This window comes from Rattus norvegicus, chromosome 12 (assembly GCF_036323735.1).
Source record: "Rattus norvegicus strain BN/NHsdMcwi chromosome 12, GRCr8, whole genome shotgun sequence".
Lineage (NCBI taxonomy): Eukaryota > Metazoa > Chordata > Mammalia > Rodentia > Muridae > Rattus > Rattus norvegicus.
In genome coordinates this window covers 26,844,007-26,871,618 of record NC_086030.1, presented here as the reverse complement: position 1 = coordinate 26,871,618, position 27,612 = coordinate 26,844,007, and the positions used below count along the sequence as shown (strand labels likewise).

Genomic DNA, 27,612 nt, shown 5'->3' with positions numbered 1-27,612 from the left:
CTCTTCTGGTGTGTCTGAAGACAGCTACAGCATACTTATATATAATAAATAAAATAAATCTTTAAAAAAAAAAAAAAAAGAGCATTCATCTCTCCCCTGCTTCCCTATGGCAGACACTGGCTAGGCACATAAGGAGTGGCACTGTTAGGGGTCTGGCCTTGTTGGAGTAGGTGTGGCTTTGTCAGAATAGGCGTGGCCTTGGAGTGGGTGTGGCTTTGTCAGAGTGGGTGCGGCTTTGTCAGAGTGGGTGTGGCCTTGGAGTAGGTGTGGCCTTGTTGGAGTAGGTGCATCACTAGGAGTAGGGCTTTGAGGTCTTAGAAGCTCACACTAGGCCCAGTGACTCCCACCCTCTTCCTGCCACCTGGGGATCCAGATGGAGAACTCTCAGCTCCCCCTGTACCCGGTCTGACTCCATACTGCCATGCTTCCCACCAGGATGCTAATGGACTCAACTTCTGAAACTGTAATCCAGCCCCAATGAAGTGATTTCCTTTATACGAGTTGCCTTGGTTATGGTGTCTCTTCATACCAACAAAACCCTAACTAAAACACACCAGTACTTTCACACCACGATGACTGCACCCTCAAACTCCCTTAGGCTGCCTTGCCATGCATTTTATTATAGCATCTGGAAAAGTAACATTCTAATCTATTCATTACATTCCATCCCATAGTTCTCTATTCTCCTGTGCCTTCCTTTCTTCTCTATTGTATTCTATTTCTTTTTCTACTCATCCCTATCCCATTCCCCATTCACTCTCCCAGGCTACTCCACAGGGCCACAGGTTCCAACCCAGGGCTTCACACATGCTCTGTGCGACTGAGTCAAACGCCAAGCCCCAGAAAGCACTTCCCTCCTTGCCAAGCCTCTAATCTTAGTAAAAACATAGACCAAGAAAGCCGGCAGAAAGGAGGAGCTGAAGCTCCAGGAGACTTTGGCTGCAACGTGGACCTTCAGACCTTCTGTTTGTTCAACCGTCAACTAGGGCAGGGTCTCACCACAGCCTATCAGACCCCAAGACTAAAATGTCCCTGTAATATTGCTACACCTATCCCTGAACTCCAGGACAGCGAGACCTTCCAGAACATTCGCCTCTGCGTGGAAGAGAAAATGAAGCAGCTGCTCACAGAAGACGCTTTCATAAGCTGGGGGGTACGGGGGGGGGTAGGAAGTGGAAGGAATTAAATGAGATGACCACACGTCCCAGCTCTCTGGGTTGGTGCCAACAGTAATAGAACTTAGTGCTTTTGCAAGCTACTGGAATTTCACATTCCAGGAAACCAGCCTCAGGGCCTGTCTCCCAGGATTTAGTAAGTCATTCATCATAGGACGTGCACCAGACTTCTCCGTGGAACGAGGAAACTCGGGGGTTAGTTCGACCCTGTGTTTGTCCTTGGACTTCTCCTGAGGGAATGAGTAAGTGAAGCACCAGCTAGGGATTTAGAAGCCTTGGTCAAGGATGAAGACGTGGACAGGGAAAACAAACTAAGTCAAGATGGCTGCCTCACACACAAACAATTCACAAAAGAGGAAATACGAAGGGTTTAGAATCATCTGGAAAGAGGCTCATTGTGGGACTGTCTATATGAAGTTGACTGTGGGGGATTGTCTTGATTTGTCTTACTTTATGTGGAATGACCTAGCCCACTGTGGGCAGCACCATTCCCTAGTTTGGGGCCTTGGAGTAGATAAAGCCAGCTGAGCAACAAGCATGCATGCGTCCATTCTCTCTCCGCATGGAAAGATGTGTGTCTATGCCACAAGTTCCTGCCTTGACTTCCCTGAAAGAACAGACTATAACTCGGAGCTCTCCATCAAAGAAACCCTTTTGCCCTTAAGTTGCCTTATGTGGGGGTATCTTATGACAAGAGACATGAAACAAGACACCAATGTATTCACATATACACATATGTGTACATGCATAGATACATACACACATACATATATATGGCTCAATTATCTTCTTCAGCTACCAAGAAAATGCAAATTAAAACCACACCGAGAGGTTTTTCTCTCAAGAAAACAAACATGGCGGTGAGAATATGGGTTAAGAATCTTAATACACTGTTGGCAGGAAGGTAGAGTGGTACAGCCACAGTGGAACTCAAAGGATCTCAAAAGACTATGGTCCGTCTGTAACAAGGCTTGGTATATGCTTGAAGGGATGTTAATTCAACACCCAGCAAGGACATACCTGCACACACATGTGCACTGTGGTGCCATTCACAGTAGCCAAGACACGGAAGCGGATTTATAAGTCCATCTACAGATGAAGGGATAAAAAGAAGGTGGTCTACGTTCAAGATAGGGTTTCATTCAGCTACAAAGATGAAAAAATTACAGGGTGGGCCAGATAGCTCAGTGGGTAAAGAAATTTGCCACCAAGCATAAGACCTAAATTAGATCCTTGAGTCTCACATGGTAGGAGAGAACTGACTAAGATTGCTCTCTGGCCTTCATGCATGCTCCATGGAATCATGTGCACATGTGCACACGTACACACACACACTCACACACAGAATACATAAATGTGATTATTTTTAAAAGGATGTCAGGTGCAGGGAACTGGATATTATTAATCTAAGTAAAATAAACCAGAGTCAGCCAAGTATTTACATATTTCTTCTACTAGACAGGCTCTAGATTTAAATATTTATAGACATTGAACATTAAGTAGAAGGGTGGTATATGGTTGGGAGGAGCCAACGGAGAAGGGGAAGGAAGAAAAAACAAGAGATATGGGGGGGTGAGGGTAGGGTGGGGGTGTGATCTGCATTGCTCACTTCCCTGGAATTAAAATTACATAAGAGACACACCCAGGTCATATCTGTGGGGTTGTGGCCACAGAGATTTTGTTTGTCTGGCTTTGCTTTTTTGAGTCAGGGTCTCTCTACACAGGCCTGGTTCTCCTGGAACTCACCATGCAGACCACACTGGTCACTAACTCACAGAGATCTGAAAGGCTGGGACTAAAGATGCGTACCACTACACCTCCAGGTTCTCCACAGAGGTTTAACTGAAGAGGGAAGACCCCTGAGTGTGTATGTTTGTCGGTGTTGAAGTTAGGGTTCTCCTGCTGTGAACAGACACCATGACCAAGGCCACTCTTTTTTTTTTTTTTTTTTTTCCTTTTCTTTTTTTCGGAGCTGGGGACCGAACCCAGGGCCTTGCGCTTGCTAGGCAAGCGCTCTACCACTGAGCTAAATCCCCAACCCCGACCAAGGCCACTCTTATGAGGACAACATTTAGCTGGGACTGGCTTACAGGTTCAGAGGTTCAGTCCATTATCATCAAGGCAGGAGCACGGCAGCATCCAGGCAGGCACAGCATTAGAGATGGAGCTGAGAGTTCTGCATCTTCATTTGAAGGCTGCTAGCAGAATACTGACTTCCAGGTAACTAGGAGGAGGGTCTTAAAGCTCACACTCACAGTGACACACCTACTCCAACAAGGCCACACCTTCTAACAGTGCCACTCCCTGGGCTAAACATATATAAACCACCACAGTATGCATGTGTTTGTATTTGTGTGTGTCTGTGTATAGATGACCACGGGCATGTATATGCCATGCGCATGCTGAGGTAAAGTCAGTGCCAGATGTCTTCCTCCCACTCTCCACTTGATTTTAAGACAAGGTCTGTCACTGAGCTTAGAACTCGACGCTCGGCTAGGATGGCTGGCCACTGAGCCTCAGGGGCCCCACTGGCTCTGTCTCCCACGTTACGGAGGTGCTCAGCCACACCTGGCTTTTTCCATGAGTTCTAGGAATCTGAACTCAGGTCCCCACGCTTAGGCTGCTGGCACTTTACCCCAGCCCCGGATGATGTGTTTTACTTGGATTTCGTTCCCTTCCCTAAGGCCACTTACTTTGTGAACTGCTCCATGAAGCGGTCTCGGTGGCCCTGCAGGGTGTCAGCTGGAAGACCTGGAGGAAAACAGTAGGAGCATGGAGCATGGAGACCGGGAGCGCGGAAGTGGAGCCGCGTCAGGGCTGAGGGAGGAGCCAGCAGCCTTCCTAGGCTAGCTCTCCCGAGATGCCCTTGAGGTTTGGTATCTGAGGAAACCCCACAGGAATAGCAGGATGCTTAGCTTCTGCATTCTCCCACTTTACTGTTCTGGGCTGAACAGGATAGAGATCGCATCCCTGGGGAAGCCGTGTCTCCATCAACTGTAGTACTGAGGAGGGCAAGTGGGAGCGGGGTTCTCTCTCAGAAGTGGGGTGCATCCTAGGCTATAGGTTGTGGCTAATTCTGTGAGACTGCACAAGAACTGGTCCCTCAGGGTCAATGCCTGACCAAGGAGTTGCTTTTCTGAGGTCCCTTCAAGTCGAAGACCACGAGAGGCTGCATATTTCAACTATGGGTCATTGGATTTAATTTTGAGAGAAGGTCTTGCTGGAGCCCAGGCTGGCTTTGAATTCATGAGCCTTCTGCTTCCTTCTCCTGTGCTGGGATTATGAGCAACGGGCTACACACCTGGCTTGACTTGATTTATTACCAATTTGAGGTCCCCTGTCCTTTCCCCCAGTTTCCTTCCCTCCTTTTAGCTCCTCCTTTTTCTTTCTGACACATGAATCTAGTATGTTACCCAGGCTATCCCTGAACTCCTGGACATAAGCCGTACTCCTGCCTCAGCATCTCTTCTACCCAGAACAACAAACCCTGCCACCATACTGTGTTTTCTCTTGACTTGTTTGAGACGCAGTCTCACACCATAGCCCTGACTGTCCTGGAACTCACAAGACAGGCCAGGCTGGCCTGGAACTTCTGACTATCCTCTTGTCTGTGATTACAGAAAAATTCCAACAAGCTTTGTTTTTAATTGTTTTTGAAGGAGTGCTATAATCACAAATTTCATGTATAAATCTCATTTGTGAAGGTATTGAACGTGCCAGGCATGGTGAGACACGCCTTTAATACCAATACTCAGGAGACAAGAGAAGGCAAATCGTCATAGTTAGAGGCCAACGTGATCTCGAACAGGGCTCTATTACAGAGAAACTCTGTCTGGGGGTGGGGTATGAGGCAGGGAGAAGTGAGGACCTTGAGGCAGGCAGATAGCGACCTGAAGGTCTGCCAGGACTACACTGTTTCAAAAACAAACCAAAAGGATACAATTAGACCCAGGGTAGAAACTGGACTTAATTCCAAAAACCCTAATCTCAGTTCTATAGAGAACAAAACCAGTAAAAGCTGAATTGAGGAAGATTCCACTAAAAAAAAACATGACCGGAACTCAAACCTGTCAAGGCCATCAAAAACAAAGGAAGTCTGACAAGCTGTCACAGCTACAATGTGCCTAAGAAGAAGCAGTGACTAAGAGTTATGGGATCCCATCTTAGAAAAACGGAAACTGGGTAAGAATGACGAATAACTGAGTGAAATACTAACTTTAGCTGAAAATGTTATAAAGTGCTCAGAGGTAAACCACCTGCTAGAATCCCCCGGGAGGGGCTGGGGTTGTGGCTCAGTGGTAGAGCCCCTGCCTAGAATCCCCTAGTAAAGGACCTGGGGGCCTGGCTCAATGGTAGAGCCCCTGCCTAGAATCCTCCAGTGAGGGGCTGGGGCCTGGCTCAGTGGTAGAGCCCCTGCCTAGAATCCCCCAGTGAGGGGCTGGGGGCGTGGCTCAGTGGTAGAGCCCCTGCCTGGAATCCCCCAGTGAGGGGCTGGGGGCGTGGCTCAGTGGTAGAGCCCCTGCCTGGAATCCTCCAGTGAGGGGCTGGGGGCGTGGCTCAGTGGTAGAGCACCTGCCTAGAATCCCCCAGTGAGGGGCTGGGGGCGTGGCTCAGTGGTAGAGCCCCTGCCTGGAATCCTCCAGTGAGGGGCTGGGGCCGTGGCTCAGTGGTAGAGCACCTGCCTAGAATGCCCCAGTGAGGGGCTGGGGGCGTGGCTCAGTGGTAGAGCCCCTGCCTGGAATCCTCCAGTGAGGGGCTGGGGCCGTGGCTCAGTGGTAGAGCACCTGCCTAGAATGCCCCAGGGAGGGGCTGGGGGTGTGGCTCAGCAGTAAAGTGCTTGTCTAGTATATGTATATGTTCCTTTACAGCACACAAATAAGTATCAATACAGCTAATAACTGACAAATGTTAAACTGACAGATGTCACACTAATACATTAACAACAGAAGGTGGCTTGGTGGCTTATGCCTGTAATCCCATTTTATGGGAGCAGGTAGGAGTGTTAGGAACTCAAGGTTATCCTGGGCTACATTTTGAGTTCAAGGCAAACCTGGTATATACAAAAACTCTCTCAAATAAACAAAAGAAAACTACATAAGTAGAAATAAGTTCACCTATACTTGGTATTTATTTTTATTTAACTACTTTAAAATCTATTTTTGTTCGTTCATATGAGTCTTTAACCTTCACGTATGTTTGTGAACAGTGTGAATGAAATGCTCTCAAGAGTTCAAAGAGGATGTTGGGTCTACCAGAACTGGAGTTAGAGATGGTTCTGAGCCACCGTGTAGATGTTGGGAATCAAACCCAGATCCTCAGAAAAAGCAGTCAGTTCTACTAATTTGCTGAGCTGTCTCTCCAGCACATATCTATATCTATTTATATTTTGACATGTAATCCAGGCTGATCTGATTCTCCTGCCTCTACATCTCAAGGGCTGAGATTACAGGTGTGGGCCACAAGCCCTGGTCATGTGGTTGGGGGGAAGGGGCTGGGGAGCAGGTTTCCACAACTGCCGTTAAGGAAAGCCCTGTCCAATAGGGCTTACCCCCTGCTGGTAATTTGTTTCTAAGCAACAGGCTCTTGGGATTTGGCCCACCCTCTCTGCTTCCTGGAGGTAAACCCTAGGGCCCCAAGCGCTTCTAATCTTGGAAGAGCAAATTGCAGGCACCCTCGAGGGAAATGACCCCAGATTAATCAGTGATTGCTTCTCTCATCCAGTTTCAAATAACCAGGTGTGGCTGGGGAGCGGCTCCAGGTAGAGGCACTTGCTGCCAAGCCTGAAGACCTGAGCTTCCTTGCTGGGACCCATATGACAGAGAGGAGAGAACTGACTCCTGTAAACTGTCTCCTGACTTCTACACACGTGTACGAACACTCAAGCATGATCCAAAACAAACACACGAATAAACATATAAATAAATAAATGTAAAAAAAAAAACACAACCAGGTTGTTTACTTGTAAGTCAACTGTTATGAAATATTACTTGTTCCACGTGGATATGGGTATGCAGGCGTTTTGTGTGTGTGTGTGTGTGTGTGTGTCTGTCTGTCTGTCTGTCTGTCTGTTGTATGTGCATACAGTTTTAAGTTTAATTTTATCTTTTTCCCCTAGAGACAGGGATTTGCTACGTCAACCAGGCAGGCCTTGGAGTCACCACGTAGCCCTGGTTGACAATAAATTTCCCTTCTTCTTGAATCTTCAGAATTCTGGGACTATGGTACTTAAAGCCACAGCTCAGCCGCACACCACTGTCCGTTCTGGGATATGAAACCTGAATAGCGTCCATTAATATCTACAAGGTTTTAGGTTTCCCACCATGCTGTGGGCATTCTTCAGGTTGGCCACCTTGGCATCTGACAATGAGGGGCCTGACAGCATGACTCACTGGTCTAGGACACTTGCCTAAAAGTTGCCAGTGAGGGTTTATAACAGCCTTGCTTGGGGAATTCTGAATGGTGTGAGGCAGCTATCCAAGATGGCCCTAGAGCAGCCTGCTCCTCCAAATTTAAAAGCAAGGGATTGGTCGGATGGGCGTGCGCCTGTATCCACACGCATGTGTGAAGGTCAAAGACCAACTCATGCTCCTTCCATGACGTAGGCTCTGGAAAGAGAACTCAGGTCATCAGGCTTGGTGGCAAGTGCCTTTCCCTGGTGCCACCATCCTGCACACCTCTAGCCCCAGCCAGCTGACCTCTATTCCATGCCACCCTGCATTTAACCCCCTGCTAGTCTGCCCCATTGCCCCAAATTTTAAAGAGAAGTTAATTAGGATAAGCATTTCTGCAAACCAGCAGCTCTCAGACTATGCTTTGTTAAGGTGCAGAGGATCTGCTGCTAGGCAGAGCCCTCCCTCCCTCTCTGTCTTGGATCAACTGTGATCTGTTTATTAAGAGAGTATCTTGTGTTTAAGAAAGTTTACTGTATAAACAAGGCTGGCCAAGAATGTACTATGTAGTTCAGGCTGGCCTTGAACTGGCAGAGAACCTTCTGCCTTTGCCTCCTGCTGGGACTGTAGGCATATGCCGCCACATCCACCTGTATTTCATCATTCTGCACTGCGGGGATTGAACTCACTGCATTATGCTTGCTAGTTAAGATCTCAACAACTAAGACACGCCCCCAGCCCCTCACTGGGGAATTCTAGACAGGTGCTCTACCACTGAGCCACACCTCCAGCCCCTCACTGGGGGATTCTAGGCAGGGGCTCTAACACTGAGCCACGCCCCCAGCCTCTCACTGGGGGATTCTACCAAATGCTGTACCATAAACCATACCCTCAGCTAGGGACTTCCCAGCAAATTTTCTACCACTGAGCTAGTACACTAGCCCTGCTGCTAGATGATTTGGAGGTCACTATATTAGCCACTGCACATGTGTCTAAGAATACCCCATATCTTTGGAGAATGGTCGAGCTGGAGGTGGAGGTAGACAAAGAGAACCATCCTAAGACACACGGACTGCAAGGACGGGAGCTGAGCTGGGGAATCTAAAGTTTGGCTTACTCCCTTTCACTCTGAGATAACTGGGAGCTAAAGGTCCTTTTGACCAGAGCAAAAGGCCAAGGGAACCGAGGGCACTGCCTGCAGACCTCGGAGACCTTGCTGAGGCTGGGGACCCTGTGCCTAGCCTGATACAAACGGCCGAGACTGTCATACTCACAGGAGTGGAGCTTGAAGAGCAGCTTGACAGTGTAGTCATAGAGGTGACTGCAGTCCAGGATGACCTGGATGAGCGGGGCGAGGCGGCACTGGCCAGCTGTGGTCACGGACACTGAGCGGGACATGTCCAAGGAGTTGAACACTGTGGAGGAAGGTGGGGAGAGAGACCACAGTGAGGTAGGAATCTCCACAGTAGGGCAGAAGCAGGACCATGATACACAACCAGACTTACTGTGCCTCCCAGAACTTGGGAGGCAGAGGCAGGTGGATCTCTGAGTTCAAGGCCACCCTCATCTACAGAGCAAGTTTCAGGACAGCCATGTTTCAGAAAACCAAAAGACTGTTCACAAGCTGATCAGAAACACTCAACATATTTCCATTTTTTTTTTCCTGCTACTGCTACCACCTCGGGGTTGGGAGAAGTATGTGCCACCATGAATGGTTTACATAGGATTTGAACTTAGGACTTCATGCATGCTAGGCAAGCACTCTAGCAATTATGCTACAGACTTTTCCTCAATGGCTTACTCCTAGCGTCCACCCACATTACTTTACCCTCAACTCAGGTAGTGGAGAAACTCGCTATAGGCCGTCATCTCACCCTCACACCCCCCCCCCCCCCAGTGGAAAAGCTGACTGTCTTTCTTGCACTGGCTGCCCACTGAGCCTGGAGACTACATGATGCAGTCACGAAGGACCTCCCTGTAGCCTCCACGTCTGTGGAGTTTACTAGGGGCCTGAGTAAGCACAGGGCAGAGTACCTTACAACTATCTGTAACTTTAGCTCCAGGGGATCTAATGCCCTCTTTTGGCCTCTGCAAACAACAGCATTCATGTGTATATACTCCCACACAGACACACATGCATATATGATTAAAAAAAAATCTAGCTGCAGGCTGGAGAGATGGTTCAGTGGTTAAGAGCACTGACTGCTCTTCCAGAAGTCCTGAGTTCAAATCCCAGCAACCACATGGTGGCTCACAACCATCTGTAATGAGATCTGATGCCCTCTTCTGGTGTGTCTGAAGACAGCGACAATGTACTCATATACATAAAATAAATAAATAATTCTTTAAAAAAATCTAGCTGGGCAGTGGTGGTGCATGCCCTTAATCCTGGCACTCAGGAGGCAGGAGAAGGGAAATCTCTGTGAGTTCGAGGCCAGCCTGTTCTACAGAGCTAGTTCCAGAACAGCCAGAGCTACACAGCGAGACCATGTCTCAAGGAAACAAAACAGAACAAATTTAAGTGAGGGGTGGTAGAGAAGGGACGGATGTTGGGGTCTCTTACTGTCCTGGAGCTCACCAGGATGGCTAAGCTGGCTAGCCAGCAAGACTTATTGATTTCCCTGTCTCTGCCTCCCAACTTGCAATTCTTGTGGACGGCTTGTAAATCCTGCTGTCATTCTGAGATACTCTTTTTTTTTTTTTTTTTCGGGGCTGGGGACCGAACCCACTTAGATACTCTTTGACACAGCCATGCTGATCCCCATCCTATTAGGAGTTTAGGATGTCCCTGAACTTCTAATCCCGAGTGTTGGAATTACAGGTATTGTGCCACCAAATCCAGTCTCATATACACACCCAGGGCTGTGTGCATGGTAGGCAAGCACTCTAGAAAAGACCAGCTCCATTCCCAGACAGGACCAGCTAGGACTATGGCCACTATCCAATGGCTGACAAAAGGGGAAAATAATCTCTGGGGGCTTCTGGAAGGAAGTAACTTCCCTCAATAATGTGCAGAAGCAACCCGGCACGCATGCCTTTAGTCCTAGCACTCTGGAGCCAGAGGCACATGGACCTAAAGAAAAGTACAAAAGCATCCACCTCTGCCTGCAAGGAGAGAGCCTGGTGTGACAGGTCTACTTCGAGGCTCTCTGCAATGACCAACAGGGCTCGGCCAGATGGATATAGCAGTGCAAGTCTGCATTCCCTATGCTCAGATGGCTGGGCTAGGAGGACTGCTGTGAGTGAGGCCGGCCTGGGCTTTTCTTCATTACAAAAACAAAAAAACCAACAACAAAGGGGCTGGACCAACTGGACCAAGGCCAATCAGGCTGGGAATCAGGAGATTGATCCCCATGACAACCTGCCTCAGGTAAGAGGGAAGAGACTTACCAGTTTGAAAGAGGTTCAGTTCGCACTCCAGGTAATCAAACATCTCCACTGTGAGCTGGAAACTAACACAAGAAGAAACAGCAATTAAAGTCTATAGGCCTGACTCTCCCTCAATGGCCCAACCCAATGCTGGGAATGAAACCCATGACATGGCACATGCTAAGGATACAGATAAGCTATAACTCCAGTCCTCTCACTGGGGGATTCTAGGCAGGGGTTCTATCATTGAGCCCCGCCCCCAGCCCTCACTGGGGGATTCTAGGCAGGGGCTCTACCACTGAGCCACGCCCTCAGGTCCTCACTGGGGGATTCTAGGCAGGGGCTCTACCACTGAGCCACGCCCCCAGCCCCTCCCTGGGGGATTCTAGGCAGGGGCTCTCCCACTGAGCCACGCCCTCAGGTCCTCACTGGGGGATTCTAGGCAGGGGCTCTACCACTGAGCCACGCCCTCAGGTCCTCACTGGGGGATTCTAGGCAGGGGCTCTACCACTGAGCCACGCCCCCAGCCCCTCCCTGGGGGATTCTAGGCAGGGGCTCTCCCACTGAGCCACGCCCCCAGCCCCTCCCTGGGGGATTCTAGGCAGGTGCTCTACCACTGAGCCACGCCCCCAGCTCCTCACTGGGGGATTCTAGGCAGGGGCTCTACCACTGAGCCACGCCCTCAGGTCCTCACTGGGGGATTCTAGGCAGGGGCTCTACCACTGAGCCACGCCCCCAGCCCCTCCCTGGGGGATTCTAGGCAGGTGCTCTACCACTGAGCCACGCCCCCAGCTCCTCACTGGGGGATTCTAGGCAGGTGCTCTACCACTGAGCCACGCCCCCAGCCCCTCCCTGGGGGATTCTAGGCAGGGGCTCTACCACTGAGCCACGCCCCCAGCCCCTCCCTGGGGGATTCTAGGCAGGGGCTCTCCCACTGAGCCACGCCCCCAGCCCCTCCCTGGGGGATTCTAGGCAGGTGCTCTACCACTGAGCCACGCCCCCAGCTCCTCACTGGGGGATTCTAGGCAGGGGCTCTACCACTGAGCCACGCCCTCAGGTCCTCACTGGGGGATTCTAGGCAGGGGCTCTACCACTGAGCCACGCCCCCAGCCCCTCCCTGGGGGATTCTAGGCAGGTGCTCTACCACTGAGCCACGCCCCCAGCTCCTCACTGGGGGATTCTAGGCAGGTGCTCTACCACTGAGCCACGCCCCCAGCCCCTCCCTGGGGGATTCTAGGCAGGGGCTCTACCACTGAGCCACGCCCCCAGCCCCTCCCTGGGGGATTCTAGGCAGGTGGTACCACTGGGCCATGCCCCCAGCCAGGTTTTTTTTTTTTTTTAACCACCCCCATGCTCTGTCCTACTTTCCTACGCTGAGGGTTCCCATGTGCACACAGGTGTGTTCTGGTGTATTCCTGCATTATGCACACACCACAGTTTCCTCCTAAGCATATATTATGAACATTACTTAAAAGACTAAGCCTCTCAATGTTCCATAGGGGAAAGAGAGATGATAGTGCTTAGTTTTAGGTTAGAAAGTGGAGTCTAAGACAAAGAAGCCACAGTGAAATACACCTGGTCCGCATCCCAGATGGAATCAGCACTAGTGGTAACTGGCCCCAAGGACTAGTTACCCACGGGGCTTACTGGTCACCCCAGCCTCTGTCTCCTTCCGTCAGACCCTCTCACCTTGACCAGGGGGGTAAAAAAAAGTTTACTTCCCTACTGGGCCTGGGGCAGAAAGATGGCCACTTACAAGTTGTTAACATCACTTTCCCCAGCTTCATCCAGCTGCCGGTCGCTCATCTGGAGGTTACCTGGGAACCTGGGATTCTGTAAGGAATTTGAGGGAAGGAAGACAGAAGGAAGCATGTGAAGACTGAGGATGTAGCTCAGAGGGGAGAGAATACTATTAGAGGCACAGTGGCTCCCTAGCAAGCACAAAGACATAGGTTCAATCCCTGGTACCTCAGAAAAAAGAAAAAAGAGCTCCTGTGTAGCCCAAAGAGACAAGCGTGGACACAAGCTGCCTACATTACGTAGGTAGCACATCCCGTGTCAGCTACACTCTTCTGAGGAAGACAAGATCAGTCTATATGACCTCATAAACACAGACAGATCCTTTAATGCTCCCAGGAAAGAACACGTAGTAAGCAATACCCATCATTGGAGCTGAAGGCTCCTCCCTTGGAGCTGAAGGCTCCTCCCTTACAACATGAGCCCGGGAACATTCTAAGCATGTTCTCCCAAGGAACAATGAGACCTACATGTACCAATCCTCTGGAATCCCTGGGCAGCTCCCACTCACTTATCATTGTCCCTTCTGATTCCCAATCAATCTCCTCAGCCTTGCAGTTTACCACAGCTGCTTCTGTGAGCTCATGTGAGCCCAGGAGACACCGGGCAGTGGATTCAAGCGGTTTCTGTGTTTTGTTTTGAGGCAGGGTCCCAGTTAGCTGAGGCTGAACTGAAACATACTATGTAGCTAAGGGAATCGTTGAACTTTTTGATCCTCCTGTCGCTATAGCCTGAGTGTTGGGGTTACAGGTTATACACCCACTCTACTAGGTTTACGCAGTGCTGGGCCTCAGGTATGCTAGGCAAGCAGTCTGTCCATTTAGCTGCATCTCCTCCTGAATTCAAGTGATCCTTCTGCCTCAGCTGCTGTACACCATAGGACACGTGAGCAGATTATAGAGAGGGAGGTGGCCATTGCAGCAAGCGGCTTCTAAATTCCAGAGTAAACGCTTTGACCTGGAGCTAGAACAAGACGAGGCTCCACCCATTTTTGCTTTATCACTCTTCTGGAGGGGGGTGGTTCTAGACAGGGTTTTTCTGTGTAGCCTGAGTTGTCCTGGAACTCGCTCTACAGACCAGGCTGGCCTCCAACTCCCAGAGATCTACCTGCCTCTACCTCCCAAATGCTGAGACTAAAGGTGTGTGCTACCACGGCTTGGATCTAAAAGAGTGTTTTTAAGATTTATTTTTACTTATGTGCGTGAGTGTTTTGCTCGCACGGATGAATATACACCATGCATGCTTGGTGCTCAGAGTGTAGAAAAGAGCAGTGGGTCCCCTACTGCAATGACAGATGGCTGTTGCAGTGTGGGTGCTGGGAACTGGGCCTACTCCTCCTTTAAAAGTAGCCTGTGTGGGGGCTGGGGATTTAGCTCAGTGGTAGAGCGCTTACCTAGGAAGCGCAAGGCCCTGGGTTCGGTCCCCAGCTCCGAAAAAAAGAACCAAAAAAAAAAAAAAAAAAAAAAAAAAAGTAGCCTGTGTGCTCTTAATCTCTGAGCCGGTTTCCCAGCCCTGAGAGAGCTGACTCTCACATGATGGCCGCTGAGCTACCAATAAACCAATAAACGAACAATCCAAAACAGCAGGCCAAGAGGGATGGGCGGCTCAGCCGTTACCAGCACTTGCTGCTCCTTCATAGGAGGTAGGTGAAGTCCCAGCACCACCAGGGAACCTCAGAACTGTCTATAACTCTCCTTCAAGAGGATCTGCTGCCTGCGCCCTCTTCTGGCCTCCTAGGGCACTGCATGCACATGGTGCACATACATATATGTAGACAACACACAAACTCTTTGTCTCTCTCTTTCTCTGTCTGTTTGTCTCCATATGTGTGTGTTTATTTATCTTTCTCTATATCTATATCTAGATATCTATATCTACATCTAGATAGATAAATGTTTGCAATTTCTCCCAGGGAAAAACTCCCACTAGATGTTGGCCATTTTCCTATTTGTGAAATGAGGAGCAGAACAACCCATCCCCGGTTCCTTCATAGAGCTGTTCTATCCGTTGATTTCCCCTCACAGAGATGGGCTATAGCATCCCCACTTCCTGAGGCCTCAGCCCGCTTCTCAAAGTGCTAATAAAGGCCAAGGAGGGGCTGGAGGGAGGCAGGGCTTGAAGGAGTGCAGCTGGAAAGAGGCGGGGTTTGTAGGAGCAGTGGGGGGGTGGGGCTTGTAGGAGCAGTGGGGGAGGGAGGCGGGGCTTGAAGGAGAGGTGGGGGAGGGAGGCGGGGCTTGAAGGAGAGGTGGGGGAGGGAGGCGGGGCTTGAAGGAGTGAGGCTGGAGACAGGCAGGGCTTGTAGGAACAGTGGGGGGCGGGGCTTGTAGGAGCTGTGGGGGAGGGAGGCGGGGCTTAAAGAAGCAGTGGGGGTTAGGAACGGAGCCATGGAGAATGCAGACAGATGCTCACTTTGGTGTGGTACTCCATCCTTGTTCTCAGCAGTTTGAGGTAGATGCTGCAGAGCTGTCCATACCCCTCACTCAGGTGGCCCTTCGGGGAAGAAGAGAGGAAGGTGCATCAGCATTGAGGCAGGGCTGCCTCTTACATCTTTTCCTTGGGCGGGCTGATTGCTCAATGGGTGAGTGAGAGCTTTCGCTGCCAAGTACAACAAGAATCCCTTGGACCCGCCTGGTGGAAGGAGAGGACTGAGTACCACAGACAAGGTGTCGTCTGACTTTTCCAGGAGTGTTAGCCACTCAGGTGTCCTGCTTACCGCAACATATAATACATGTTATTTAAAGGATAAGGCAGAAATTGGCCTAGAGGGTAAAGCTGTTTTCCACCATGCCTGATAACCTCAGGGTCCCACACGGTGGAGGGGAAACATGGACTCCGGCAGCCATGCTTGTTGGCATGCACGGACCTCCTCTCCACACACATGCATGCGCGCGCACACACGCGCACATATACACATACGCGCGTGCAACCTAAAAAATATGGAGGGGATCCTTGAGGACAGTCCATTTTGATTTCCTCCACTCAGTTCTGTGATAAAAAGAAGTAAATTCCAGTGTTGGAAAGGAGACCCAGCCGACACTCCCCAGGGAGGCCTCTCCAGAACTCATAAACATGCAGCGGAGCGTTTAATTGAGAGCGATCTCTATGGAGGCAAACACAGGTTCTCTCTGGAGGAACCTGTCTTCGTTACCGACTTCAAAGAATTGTGTTCCCAGCGGGGAATCAAAAAGCACAAAAGGAAAATGTGCAGAATAACTAAAATTCACCAGAAATGCCAGATGGCCAAACAGAGCTCCAAGGACGGATAAAGGGATTATAAAAAGCAATGCATGGCACAGGAACCATCAATATGGCCATAAAATATTTGCAAGGCATAAGCTCTTGTGAAGAGGGGCTGGAGACATGGCTCAGCTGTCAAGAGTGCATGCAGCACTAACAGAGGACCTGAGTAGACAACTGCCTGTAACTCCAGCCCCAGCGAATGTGACAACCACTTCTGACCTATGTCAGTACCCCATCACTCCCATACACACACGCAGACAAATAAAAATTTTAAAAAAGATATTTTAAAGGAATCCAGGTCTGGCCTTGTACATTTGCAGTCCCAGCACTGGGGAAACTGAGGTAGAAGGCTCGATAATACCAGCCCGAGTTACAAAGTGAGACCCAATCGATCCGTAAAGAAAGGAGGGACAAGAGAAAAAGAAAAACGGGGCTGGGGAGAGGCTTGGCTGGTAAAGGGGTGCCAGGGACCTGAGCTTCACTCTCAGGACTTAAGGGGCACGGCTGCGATCCCAGAGTTGGGGAGATGGATGCAGGAGGATCCCCAGGGCTCATTGGTCTACCAGCTTAACCTAATTGGTGAGCTGCAGGTCCAAGGAGCTCCTGTCTTAAAAATCAAGGTTGGGGGGCTGGAGAGATGGTTCAGTGGTTAAGAGCGTTAACTGCTCTTCCAGAGGTCCTGAGATCGATTCCCAGCAACCACATGGTGGCTCACAACCATCTGTATATGGGATCCGATGCCCTCTTCTGGTGTGCATGAAGACAGCTACAGTGTACTTGTATAAATAAAATAAATAAATCTTAAAAAAAAATCAAGGTGGGAAACTTGGAGTGGCCCACCTTACAGCCCAGCATGTGGGAGGCAGAGGCGGGGGGATCTCAGTGAATAAGAGGCCAGCCTGGTGTACCTGGTGAATTCAGGACAGCCAGGGTCATATAGAGATCCTGTCTTAAAAAAGTGAAAATCAGTCAAGAACAAAACCCAAGAGGATGGACAGCTGAGGAACACACCTGAGGCTGACAACTGACCTTCACACCCAAGGGCATAGACTGGAACCCTCACCACCCTCTCCCCCCACTGCATCCTATAATCCCAGTGTCCAGGAGGCTAAATAGGAAGAGTACACGTTCTAGGCTAGCCTGGGCTACCCAGAGTTTTCCTGTAGCTTTGGGGACTTCGGGCAAGACGATGCATGTGGAGGCATCTTTAGTGCACCCCTAAGACTCATTGAAGAATTCAATCAAGAGAGCGACTGAAACGTGGTTCAGTGGGGCAGAGTGCTATCTCCCCACCCCCTGGCCCTACACTGAATTCATTGGCTATGCACACTTGTACATAGTGCACACAGGAAGAGGAGACAGGACAATCATGGGTTCTAGGTCAACCTTGGCTACATGGTGAGCTGTGGCCAGGCCAGGATAACTTGCTATATCCGATACTCGGTGTCTGGCTGTGTGAGGAAGAGAAGTAGAGAGGGGTCCCCGGGTACATTTCCATACTCACCCACATCCTGCTCATGTCGCTTAACTCATTTTTGTATCTGAGAGAGTCTTTCAGCACCTAGAAGAGAAGAGAACCTGAGGGGAGATGGGGTGGCCAGAGAGCCACCTATCTGGGGCTGGGGTAGGGAAGAGACCTATCAAAAGGGATGCACCCACCTCCTATGGGAAATTGCACATGCACACACGCGTGCACACACACATGCACGGGTGCCAGAGCACACATGTGGAGGAGATTAGTGGACAATATTCAGAAATCTCAGTTCCAGCGACTGCTATTCTGGACTGACAATTACTAGTGATAGGGGCCAGGAGATATGAAGGGGGGTCGGGGGGACATCTATATTCTATACTATAATACACGTGCTCCATATTGTTAGAAGTAATCAGTACATACACGATGTAACTGGCTTAGCACCACCACGGTTTGCTTCGATTGTTTGCCTCCCAGCCCAGGGACAGGCTGATACCGGCAGACACTAACGCGGCTCAATGTTTCAATAAGCATTTGAGCCCAGAGATCCACAAAACGAGAGCAGATTGCAGGAGATGATAATAAAAGAGGCACAAATATCGAGAGTGGAATTTTATGGTCAGAAATATGGCTGAGCGCCTGGCCAAAGGGGCAAGCCTGAATCCCGAAATGATTGACAAGTCTTTGTCTCCGCCCCCTCATCCCTATATAATCTGCTGATTTAAGATGAGCTAGGAGACATGATCTCTAATTGCTAGCTCTCTGAGTAAAAAATAGTTTTAAAGATTCAATTCCGGGGGTTGGAGGGATGGCTCAGCAGTTACGGGTGTTTGCAGTTCTGACAGAGAGCCTGAGTATCTTTCCCTGTACCTACACTGGGTGGCTCCCAACATCCTGTAATTTCAGACCCAGGGGATCTGACGCCCGCTTTTGGCCTCATCAGGCAACTGGACACACGTGACACACATACACACGTGCACATATAAATAAAAACATATCTTTAAAGCTTCGATTCCCGCCTCTGCTCGCGGGGCATCTGAACCAGGCAGCAGGAGCAGAACTCAAGTGTCACATTCCCCGCCTGTGCCATTGGCCTCCCCTTCCGCCCCAGAGTCTCACGTTCGGATGTCCGTCTCGAAGGAGTTTGTGGAACACGTGGCAGAACTTCCAGCACAGCATGGCGTTGCTGGAGAGAGGCAGTCGGTTGACCACAGACCAGAAGGTCTGCGCCCCTTTCTCATGGTGGGTGCCCAGAATACACGGTGGGAGGAGTCAGGGAAGACAAAGGCTTGGTGGGTGGAGCTGAGTAAGGGGGCGGGGCACTGCTCACTGCTAAGACCCCAGAGTTCTACGGGTTTGCGTGGCAGCTTGGAGACTGAGCGTATAAAATACCACGTTCCCTGTTTTATAACAGTTTCCCGTGAAAAGGGATTTTCTTTCTTTTTAATTACACTTTAAATGTATTTATGGATCATTAATGTGTGCGTGCACGTGTGCGTGCCGGCATGTACAAGTGGGGAAACCCCAATTTATTGGGGTCTCCAAGATTGAATCCAGGTCGTCAGGCTTGAAGGCAAGCTCCTTTACATTTGCTGAGCCATCTTACCAGCCCCACCCGTCTTTTTGAGACAGGTCAACATTGAAGTAGCCCAGGATACCCTAGAATTTAGTACCTAACTTCTGATCCTTTGATCTCTACCTCCAGACTTCTGGGATTACAGAAGTGCAGGCCCACACCTCGTTTATGTGATAGTTGGTCTGGGACTGAGAGCTCTGTGTCTGTCAGGCAAGGCACACCCCCAGACCCCAGCCTGGTTTTTGGTGTTAATGAAATAGTCTCACTCTGTAGCCCAGGCTGGCCTCCAACTCACAGGAATCACCCTGCTTCTTCCCAGTGGCTGAGATTACAGGCATGTGTCACCTGTAATCTAAACATGTGACCCTGACCCAGCCAGATGCAGGATGGGATTCACTCTCGAGACCAATGCCAACCTTTTAACATGTGTTTCCTATATCGCTTTTTTTTGAGACAGGACTTCTCTGTATAGCCCTGGCTGTTCCAGAACTCGCTCTGTAGTCCAGGCTGGCCTCAAACTCACAGAGAAACTCCTGCTTCTCCCTCCCGAGTGCCAGGATTAAAGCTGAGCGCCACCACACCTGGCTCCTCTTTGACTTTTGTCTTGGTTATGACCACCATTCTCATGTGTGCAGTGCCTATGATCTGATGTCTGTTCATGTATGTGCCATGCCTGTGTGAGTGTCAGTGAGTTGCAGCACATGCCTGGATGTTGGAGAACGTGCCTTTGCCTGCTGAGGCAGCTCAGGAGGCATTCCTATACATTATTAAAGTGACATTAGAAGCTGGGCGTGGTGACGCACACCTCTAACCCCAGTGAAATCGTGAGGCAGGAGAATCTCAATCTTGGGGCCAACCTGGCAGACACAATGAGGCGCTGTCTCAAAACCACCGTCGAAACCCATTAATAAAGAAGTAGAGGTAGAGAAGGCTCAGTGGTTAAGAGCACCAGCTTCTCTTCACCGACTTTTGTTCAGTTCCCAGCACCCACATAACCGCTCACCACTGTCTGTAGCTCCAGTTTCAGAGGATCTGATGCCCTCTTCTGGCCACTATGTGCACTGCAAGTATATATAGACATGCATGCAGGCAAAACACCCATTCACATAATAAATAAGATAAAATAAACAAGCACATCAAATCTAAATGCAGCTCAGTTGGTGAAGAACTTGCCTCGTATGCATGAAGCCCTGGGTTTCATCCCAACACTGCATTAAAAAGTGAACACTGTAATCCCAGCCTTCTAGAAGTCAGGTACACAGTGAATCTGAGGCTAGTCTGGGCTACATGAGCCTGTGTCTCCAAATAAATTTAACTAACTAAATAAGTAGAAAAGGCCTGAACTGGGGGCTGGAGAGATGGCTCAATGGTTAAGAGCGTTGGGCTCTTCCAGAGGTCCCGAGTTCAATTCCCAGCAATCGCATGGTAGTTTACAACCATCTGTAATGGGATCTGATGCCCTCTTCTGTCATGCAGGTGTACATGCAGATAGAATACTTATATACATATAGTAAATAAATAAATCTTAAGAAAGTAAAGTCATGGCTTGCTGGCCTTCTAGGACCCTTGGACATGGCCAGGCTAGGGTGTCTGAGACTTGTGCTCTCTGAGTCTGTAGCTATACCAGAAGCGGCTTCCATCCCGCAGGCTCCTGTCCCTGGCAAGGGCTGCTTTCCCTGTTGCTGAGCCAGAAGCCTCCTCCTGACCTCAGTTCCCACCATTTGACCCCCTTCCAGGGTCGGCCTCCCGAGGATCCAGTCCAAAAGGATATTCCTGGCATGTTTTTCCTTCACGGCCACTTCCTGCGTATTAATGGCCTTATTGACGCTGACCGTCTGCAAAAACAAGATGGGGGAGGGGAAGAGGAGGAAATAAATAAGCCTCTGAGAGTTACTGAGACCCTTCCAACAGCCCTCCCCCTCCTCCTCCCCAACACCCCACTCCTCCAATGACCCTTGGTATTGACGAGGGCCAAGAGACCATCCAAGGGCCCTCTGGGTCCTCTCGAGTACCTCGCTTGGGAGAGGGGGTAGCGCAGAGGTGGGCAGCACTCCCAGACCAGCTGTCCCAAGCTGTCCCAAGGGAGCAGGCTTTGCTGCCTGGCATTGGCTGTGCCCAGCTGCTGTACCCGCCTGCTACTCGCTGGCTTGGCACAACAGCGTGGTAATTAAGGGGCCACACAAAGGAAAGACTTCTTCACCCCTGGGGAAACATTAGTCCTCAGAATACAAGAGGAAGAGATGCTGATGTCAGGGAGCCACTGCGGCCTGAGCCCAGCAGCCACCCCTCTGCCACTTCTAAACCCTTCCCACCAGGGGCTGGCGTGATGGACTGGCGAATAAAGGTGCTGGCCCAGCAAACCTGACAACTGGAGTGCCCTTCCCAGGACCCCCGTGAAGATGCAGTGGGACAGACCAAGCCACAAAGATGTCCCCTGACCTTCACACAAGAGCTGCGGCAAGTACTTCCCTCCCCAAATAATAAACAAAACAAAACTTCCACCGGGTTTCTCTGACTTGCCATCCATTCTTGGCCAACTTTCAACTTGAGGGCAAATCCCTTCTCCTTTCTTAATTACCCGGAAAACCATGAAACCGACTATGCCTTCCCTGTTGTTTTCAAACGTCAAGACTCCCCTGCTAACTTTAATATTGACACGTGAGTAACGTGCGTGAACGCTAATCATAACATCTTGGCTATTTCGCTGTTGTTGAAAATTTTTAAGAGATTTATTATCTTTTTAAACTTTTACGTATGCATGGGTGATTGTGGGTATGCCCACTTTAGTGTGGGTGCCAGAGGCCAGGGGAATTGGAGCCAGGGGAATTGGAGCCAGAGTTGTAAGCCGCCTGATGTGGGCGCTGGAAACTGAACTCAGGTACTCTACAAGAACACCATGTGCTCTTAACTGCTGAGCCAGCCCCCAAAACTCTACTGTATGTTTTTTCTAAGAAGTTTATTACTATTACTATTACTATTATTATTATTATCATTATTATTACATTTACTTATTTTGTACATCATGAAGGTGGACCGTATCCTCTTGTTCTTTTAACTGATCTGCCTGCCTTGGCCTTCTGTGTGCAGGGATTAAAGGTGTTCACCACCACCACCAGGGGCTTAACTGTTAGATCTCACTAATGACCGCTCTACCCCAGACAGATTGATGTAAGACGCCCACCCCGCCCCCCACTCCCTCCGTTTCAGCCTCCTGGAGCAGACGGAATGACAGGTATGGACCACTAGGTCTAGCTCCACCCATTTTGTAGTAACTGATGTTTTTATTTCTAAGGTGTAGATTTCCAGGAGCAAGAGGACGTAGATGAAATGTTTTGATTACAGCTGGAGAGATGGCTCAGTGGTTAAGAGCATTGGCTGTATATACTTAGCAATTGCCTTTCTCCCATAAAGACTAAAATCCAAGCCAGGAGGTGAAAGCACATGACTTTAATCCCAGCACTCGAGAGAAGCAGGCGGATCTCAGTGTTCAAGGTCAGCCTGGTCAACAGAGCAAGTTCCAGGACAGCCACGGCCACACAGAGAAACCCTGTCCAGGAAAACTGAAGAAGAAGGAGTAAAAGGGGCCGAGGAAGGAATCGCTCTCAGTAAAGTTCCTGCCATACAAGCACCAACCCCAAGTTCAACCCATAGCACCCACATAAAATCCAGGTGTGGCGCACATAACTGTGTGATTCGATTTGGGGGGCACAACCAGAGGCAGAGACAGGCAGATCCCTGGGGCTCCCTGGTCAGATGAGCCTGGGCTCAGGGAAAGACCCTGTCTGGAGGAAAGCAAGTTGGAGAACAAGTAAGGAAGGTACCTGAAGTGTGACACATGCGTGTATGCACAGGCACACGCACGCACGCACGCACGCATGCGCACACAGGCAAGTCTATACATCACACACAGATACACACAAAGAGACATGTCTATCACACACACACACAGACATATCTATATATCACACACAGACACACATCCATCACACACTCACACTCGTGCACACACACAGACACTTCTATACATCACACACACAGACACGCAAAGACACGCCTATACATCACACACATGCACAGACATGTCTATACACCCCCAACCCTCACGTACGTGCGCGAGTGCGCACGCGCACACGCGCACACGCACACACACACGCACACGCACATAGCAGCATGAACATTTGACACACATCCAGATTATAAGCTCTGATTTGTCCTTCTAGATGGCCCTATACCCTCTAAAGCAGGACAGGATAGGACAGTCCCCAGGCCTCGATGCTGCCTGCTCCCGCATACCACTCAGTAGCTGCCCAGACTCAGAGGGAAATCATTCAGTCTGGACAGATCCAGTTCTGCAGGCGGGTGCAAATTCGAGTGGAGGATGGGGGTGCTCCCAGGGCAGAGGGTGGAAGTTGGGGGCTCTGTGTCTCACCTCTGGAGGGGGGTCTAGGTTCGAGAACATCCTTTGAGAACACTCTGTTCTCTTTATTCCGCTGGAGTCAGTCACACGGGACCTACGGCCAGCAGTGGCTCTCCTCAAAGAAGAGCATTGTACAGCACTTCCTGGCCCAGCTGGCCCCTGTGTCCCCAGCTGGTCCCCGAGAGCCAATTATCAGCAGGCACTGAAGGAAGGGAGGCTTTCTCTCTCCACTTCTCTTCCTCCCCCTCCAGGTCTCCCTATTTACAGACTCCCTCCAGGCAGATCAGCCTGGATGTGACCAATGAGAAGTTTCCAGGCCTTGCTACTGGGTAGAGCCTGGGCTGGCTTGCGGAGCAACTGGACATCATCAAGTCACGCACACAGCTCTGGGCTGCAGCCCAGATTTTGGGCTACCAAGGATAGTATGTAAAGGTTCCATAGCAGGAGTAGGACGGAGAGGCTTGGGATGTAGCCCTGGGGTGAAGGGGCCAACGAAGACCATCTGCTGAGGCCAGAAAGAACACCCAAGAAAAGGGCAGGGAAGAAGGGGATTAAGAAACAAAATAGAAGACATACAAAAACAGGAGCTGGCCCTATAGCTCAGTGGTAGAGTCCCCACCTAGATTCCCCAATAAGGGGCTGGGGGCGTGGCTCAGTGGTAGAGCCCCTGCCTAGAATCCACCAGTGAGGGGCTGGGGGCGTAGCTCAGTGGTAGAGTCCCTGCCTAGAATCCACCAGTGAGGGGCTGGAGGCGTGGCTCAGTGGTAGAGCCCCTGCCTAGAATCCCCCAGTGAGGGGCTGGGGGCGTGGCTCAGTGGGAGAGCCCCTGCCTAGAATCCCCCAGTGAGGGGCTAGGGGCGTGGCTCAGTGGGAGAGCCCCTGCCTAGAATCCCCCAGTGAGGGGCTGGGGGTGTGGCTCAGTGGGAGAGCCCCTGCCTAGAATCCCCCAGTGAGGGGCTGGGGGCGTGGCTCAGTGGTAGAACCCCTGTCCAGAATCCCCCAGTGAGGGGCTAGGGGCGTGGCTCAGTGGCCCAGTGCCTGTCTTGCATAAATAAGACCCTCAGTTCTATTTGCATTTCACACAAAAATAAAAAGAGGAGCTGGAGAGAGGCTCAGTGGACAAGAGCCTGCTTGCTCTTCCATCAGCATCTACATGGTGGCTCACGATTGTCTGAAACACCAGTTCCAGGGGACCCTAACGCCCTCTTCTGGCCTCTGCAGGCACCAGGCACACACATGGTACACAGACATGTACACAGGCAAAACACCACACACATAAAAAGAAACTATTTGTGCCTATTTTAACTTTTTTGGTTTTTTTCCACTTCCTTTTCAATTTTTTGTTTCCTCTCCCACTTCCTGCTCTCATTTCCCGTGCTTGCTTCTTTTTTAACAGGAAATACTCAGTAACTCCACAGCCGGGCAAAACAGGAGTCTAGCTAGAGATGAACAAAAGGTGTGAGCTAGTGTGGCAGTATGTAGTAAGCAGGATGCTTCTGAAGAATCCCGCAGGATGGTGCCGCGTATATTCAGGGCAGTTCTTCAAGCCCCGCTGCAATTAATCTAACCTAGACACTCCAGGCCTCAGAGACAGGCCGGAAGGAAGCTCTCCTTCTGGGTGATTGTAGATCCCTTGACAGTATTAGGGCCCTCACACCATCTATCTGGAACAGGTACTGCAATTTCCCCGTCATCATTACCCTCACTACTTCCCAGAAGGCCTTCTGCTGGCGGGCCCATCACAGTCTGCTGTGCTATGAAAAATGTCCCCCACAGGGCTTAGGTGTGAAAGCGCTGGTCTCCAGCTGGTGGCACTGTCGGGGAAGGTTGTGGGACCTTGGGGAGGTGGAGCTTCTCTGGAGAAAGAGAGTCAGTGGGGGCGGCCTTGAGCCTTTCTAGCTCAGCTCCATTTGGTTTCTGATTGAATACTTCTGCGCTCCCCTCAAGCCCTCCCTGCCCGCTGGCCAGGGGTTCTCCGCCATGATGGAACGTGTTAGAATAAATGCTTTCTCCTCTAAGGTGCTTTTGTTAGATTCTTTAAAAAACAAACAAACAAACTGCAGCGAACCATTCTCCTTCTCAAAGCTGTTTGAATGCAGAAAGACAATGTCTTCCTGGAGGAAGTGGGTCACTGCACGCGGGGGAGGGGGGAGCAAACCTTGAGGAAATAGCCTGACTCTGCTTTCCGTCTGACCTCTGCTTCCTGCTCCACAGAGAAACAGAATCTTGACCACAAGTTCCTGCCATTGTGAACTCAGTTATGCCCTCCCATCAAGGTTTGACTAACTTCTCAAACTGTGAGCTAAAGGGAAGCATCACGCCCTTAAGGTATATGTCTGGGAGTTGGTGACAGTGGCAGACAGGTAAGGCACGGCCCAAGATAAAGTTTTCCATACTGCCAGCAGTATCCATCCCTTGCCAGGGCTCCTGTGGGAAATGTTCCGATGACAGGGCTGGGCCAAGTTTGCCCTCAAATCACCATGTTGCCCAACGGCTCTGGATCCTCTTTAGGCTCTCTGCCACGCCCCATTTCCACAGCTACTGGGAGTTCTCCTTCTCTCCTCCAGTAAGGGCCCATGGCAGCACCACACCAACGATCTCACAAAACAAAGTAGGTAGAGGGCTGAGATGGGTAGTATCCGGATCCCCGCATCCGTCACGGAACTGATTCATGAGTGACCGGTCTGTCCCATGACTGAGGCAGGAAGTAATTGCTGCAAGCCCAGCAATGCTAAGGCCCACTGCTTCTCCTTCCCAAACACCCCCTGCCTTCCTAACTCTTGTTCTAATTCCACAATAGGCACTTCTACCTCACACCCATATTACCATAGGACCTCTGCCCACACAGTTCTTAATAAAACATTAAGAGTAAATAAAATTCCTAAAGACGGGGGCATAACTCTGCTGTAGACTTCCCCAGTGAGGGGCTGGGGGCGTGGCTCAGTGGTAGAGCCCCGCCTAGAATCCCTCAGTGAGGGGGCTGGGGGCGTGGCTCAGTGGTAGAGCCCCTGCCTAGAATCCCCCAGTGAGAGGCTGGGGGCGTGGCTCAGTGGTAGAGCCCCGCCTAGAATCCCTCAGTAAGGGACTGGAGTGTGACTTGGGAGTAGAGCATTTGCTTGGTATGGGCCAGGCCCAGGGTTCCACTCTTAGTGCTACATATAAAGGAAAAATCTAACTTTTCCTACGAGCAGACAGTTAACCAACTTTGACCCCGTAAGAGTGGAAAGGACAAAGTTTGTTAGACAACCAAGAATGAGAACTCAGGGAGGACGAAGTAAACCTGAAGAGGTTCCAAACAACTTGACCTATTTATTGTCCCACGAAAACAGTCTACTAGTTACTCACATAACATCTGCCCCTGGGTTTTATAGTTGAGTGTCCCCTGTAAGAACAGGCCCTCGCACACACAGACCTACCCCAGTGTGGTGCAAAGAGAGGTTGCATTCGTGGCAAGCAGCCACTGTTTAGGAAGTCCGAACAAAACACCATCAGGTAGTAGCCAGGTAACCTGGCTCCCATTTAAGGTATTAGTAGGACAAGGGACATGCAGGGAGGGGACATTCCAGAGCCCTAACCTCCATTCCCCACCCTTCTGTATCCATATCAGATAGTCTTGTTCTGTGTTGTACCAGTCACATCCCACAAAGCACTTGCTAAGTCCCATTGGTGCAAAAAGCACAAGAATGTGTGTCAGGATTTAAATCTGAAATGCACCCCATTGGCTCCTGATTTAAATGTCCTCAACCCCACCCCCAGCTGAGGATGTTATCTTGGGGGACTATTTTGAGGTCTAGCTGAGGGAAGCAGAATTTACTGGCAAGCCTTTGGGGTTGTAGCCACGCCCCCTTCCTCGCTCCTCCCCCACCCACAGCCTATCAGCTTCCTGGCCAGCCAGGATGTGAAGAGCCATACTGACGCGGGCTCTGACATGATGGACTGAAACCCTTCTAAACCATGGCTCAAAACATACTCTGCCTCTCATAAGTTGTTTCTGTGTAGTATTTTGGTCACCGTGAGGCAAACCTAAGACAGTATGTCACATGTGCAACTAATACACGTCACTTTGGTTGTTAGTCCCAAACACTGGATCTTCCCTGGAACTTGACTCTGCTCCCCACCTTCCCACAAAATTTATCTGGTCTGAGAAGGGGACACCGCACACGTCACACTATATC

General features: G+C 50.3%; 1 protein-coding gene and 1 long non-coding RNA gene across 12 annotated transcripts in view; one reads left to right on the top strand and one right to left on the bottom strand.

Moving 5' to 3' along the window:
• Hip1 (huntingtin interacting protein 1) overlaps window positions 1-27,612 on the bottom strand; it is a 134,500-nt gene that overhangs the window by 32,749 nt on the left and 74,139 nt on the right. For 6 of the 11 annotated variants that reach the window (XM_063271032.1, XM_063271033.1, NM_001415756.1 and 3 more), the window contains exons 2-9: window positions 20,792-20,855; window positions 18,564-18,706; window positions 17,475-17,531; window positions 15,140-15,220; window positions 12,690-12,766; window positions 10,955-11,016; window positions 8,839-8,979; window positions 3,869-3,926 (exon numbers count right to left, since the gene is read on the bottom strand). In XM_063271032.1, coding sequence (XP_063127102.1) covers window positions 3,869-3,926; window positions 8,839-8,979; window positions 10,955-11,016; window positions 12,690-12,766; window positions 15,140-15,220; window positions 17,475-17,531; window positions 18,564-18,706; window positions 20,792-20,855 — 683 coding nt within the window. Of the gene's footprint in view, window positions 1-3,265; window positions 3,842-3,868; window positions 3,927-8,838; window positions 8,980-10,954; window positions 11,017-12,689; window positions 12,767-15,139; window positions 15,221-17,474; window positions 17,532-18,563; window positions 18,707-20,791; window positions 20,856-20,973; window positions 21,142-23,449; window positions 23,667-27,612 lie in introns of those variants that run through there. The other 5 variants (XM_017598252.3, XM_017598253.2, XM_039089055.1 and 2 more) reach the window with 3 other exon arrangements.
• LOC134481279 (uncharacterized) lies at window positions 5,033-7,116 on the top strand. The gene is made up of 2 exons (XR_010056747.1): window positions 5,033-5,357; window positions 6,897-7,116. It is a non-coding gene; the product is annotated as an uncharacterized LOC134481279 (long non-coding RNA).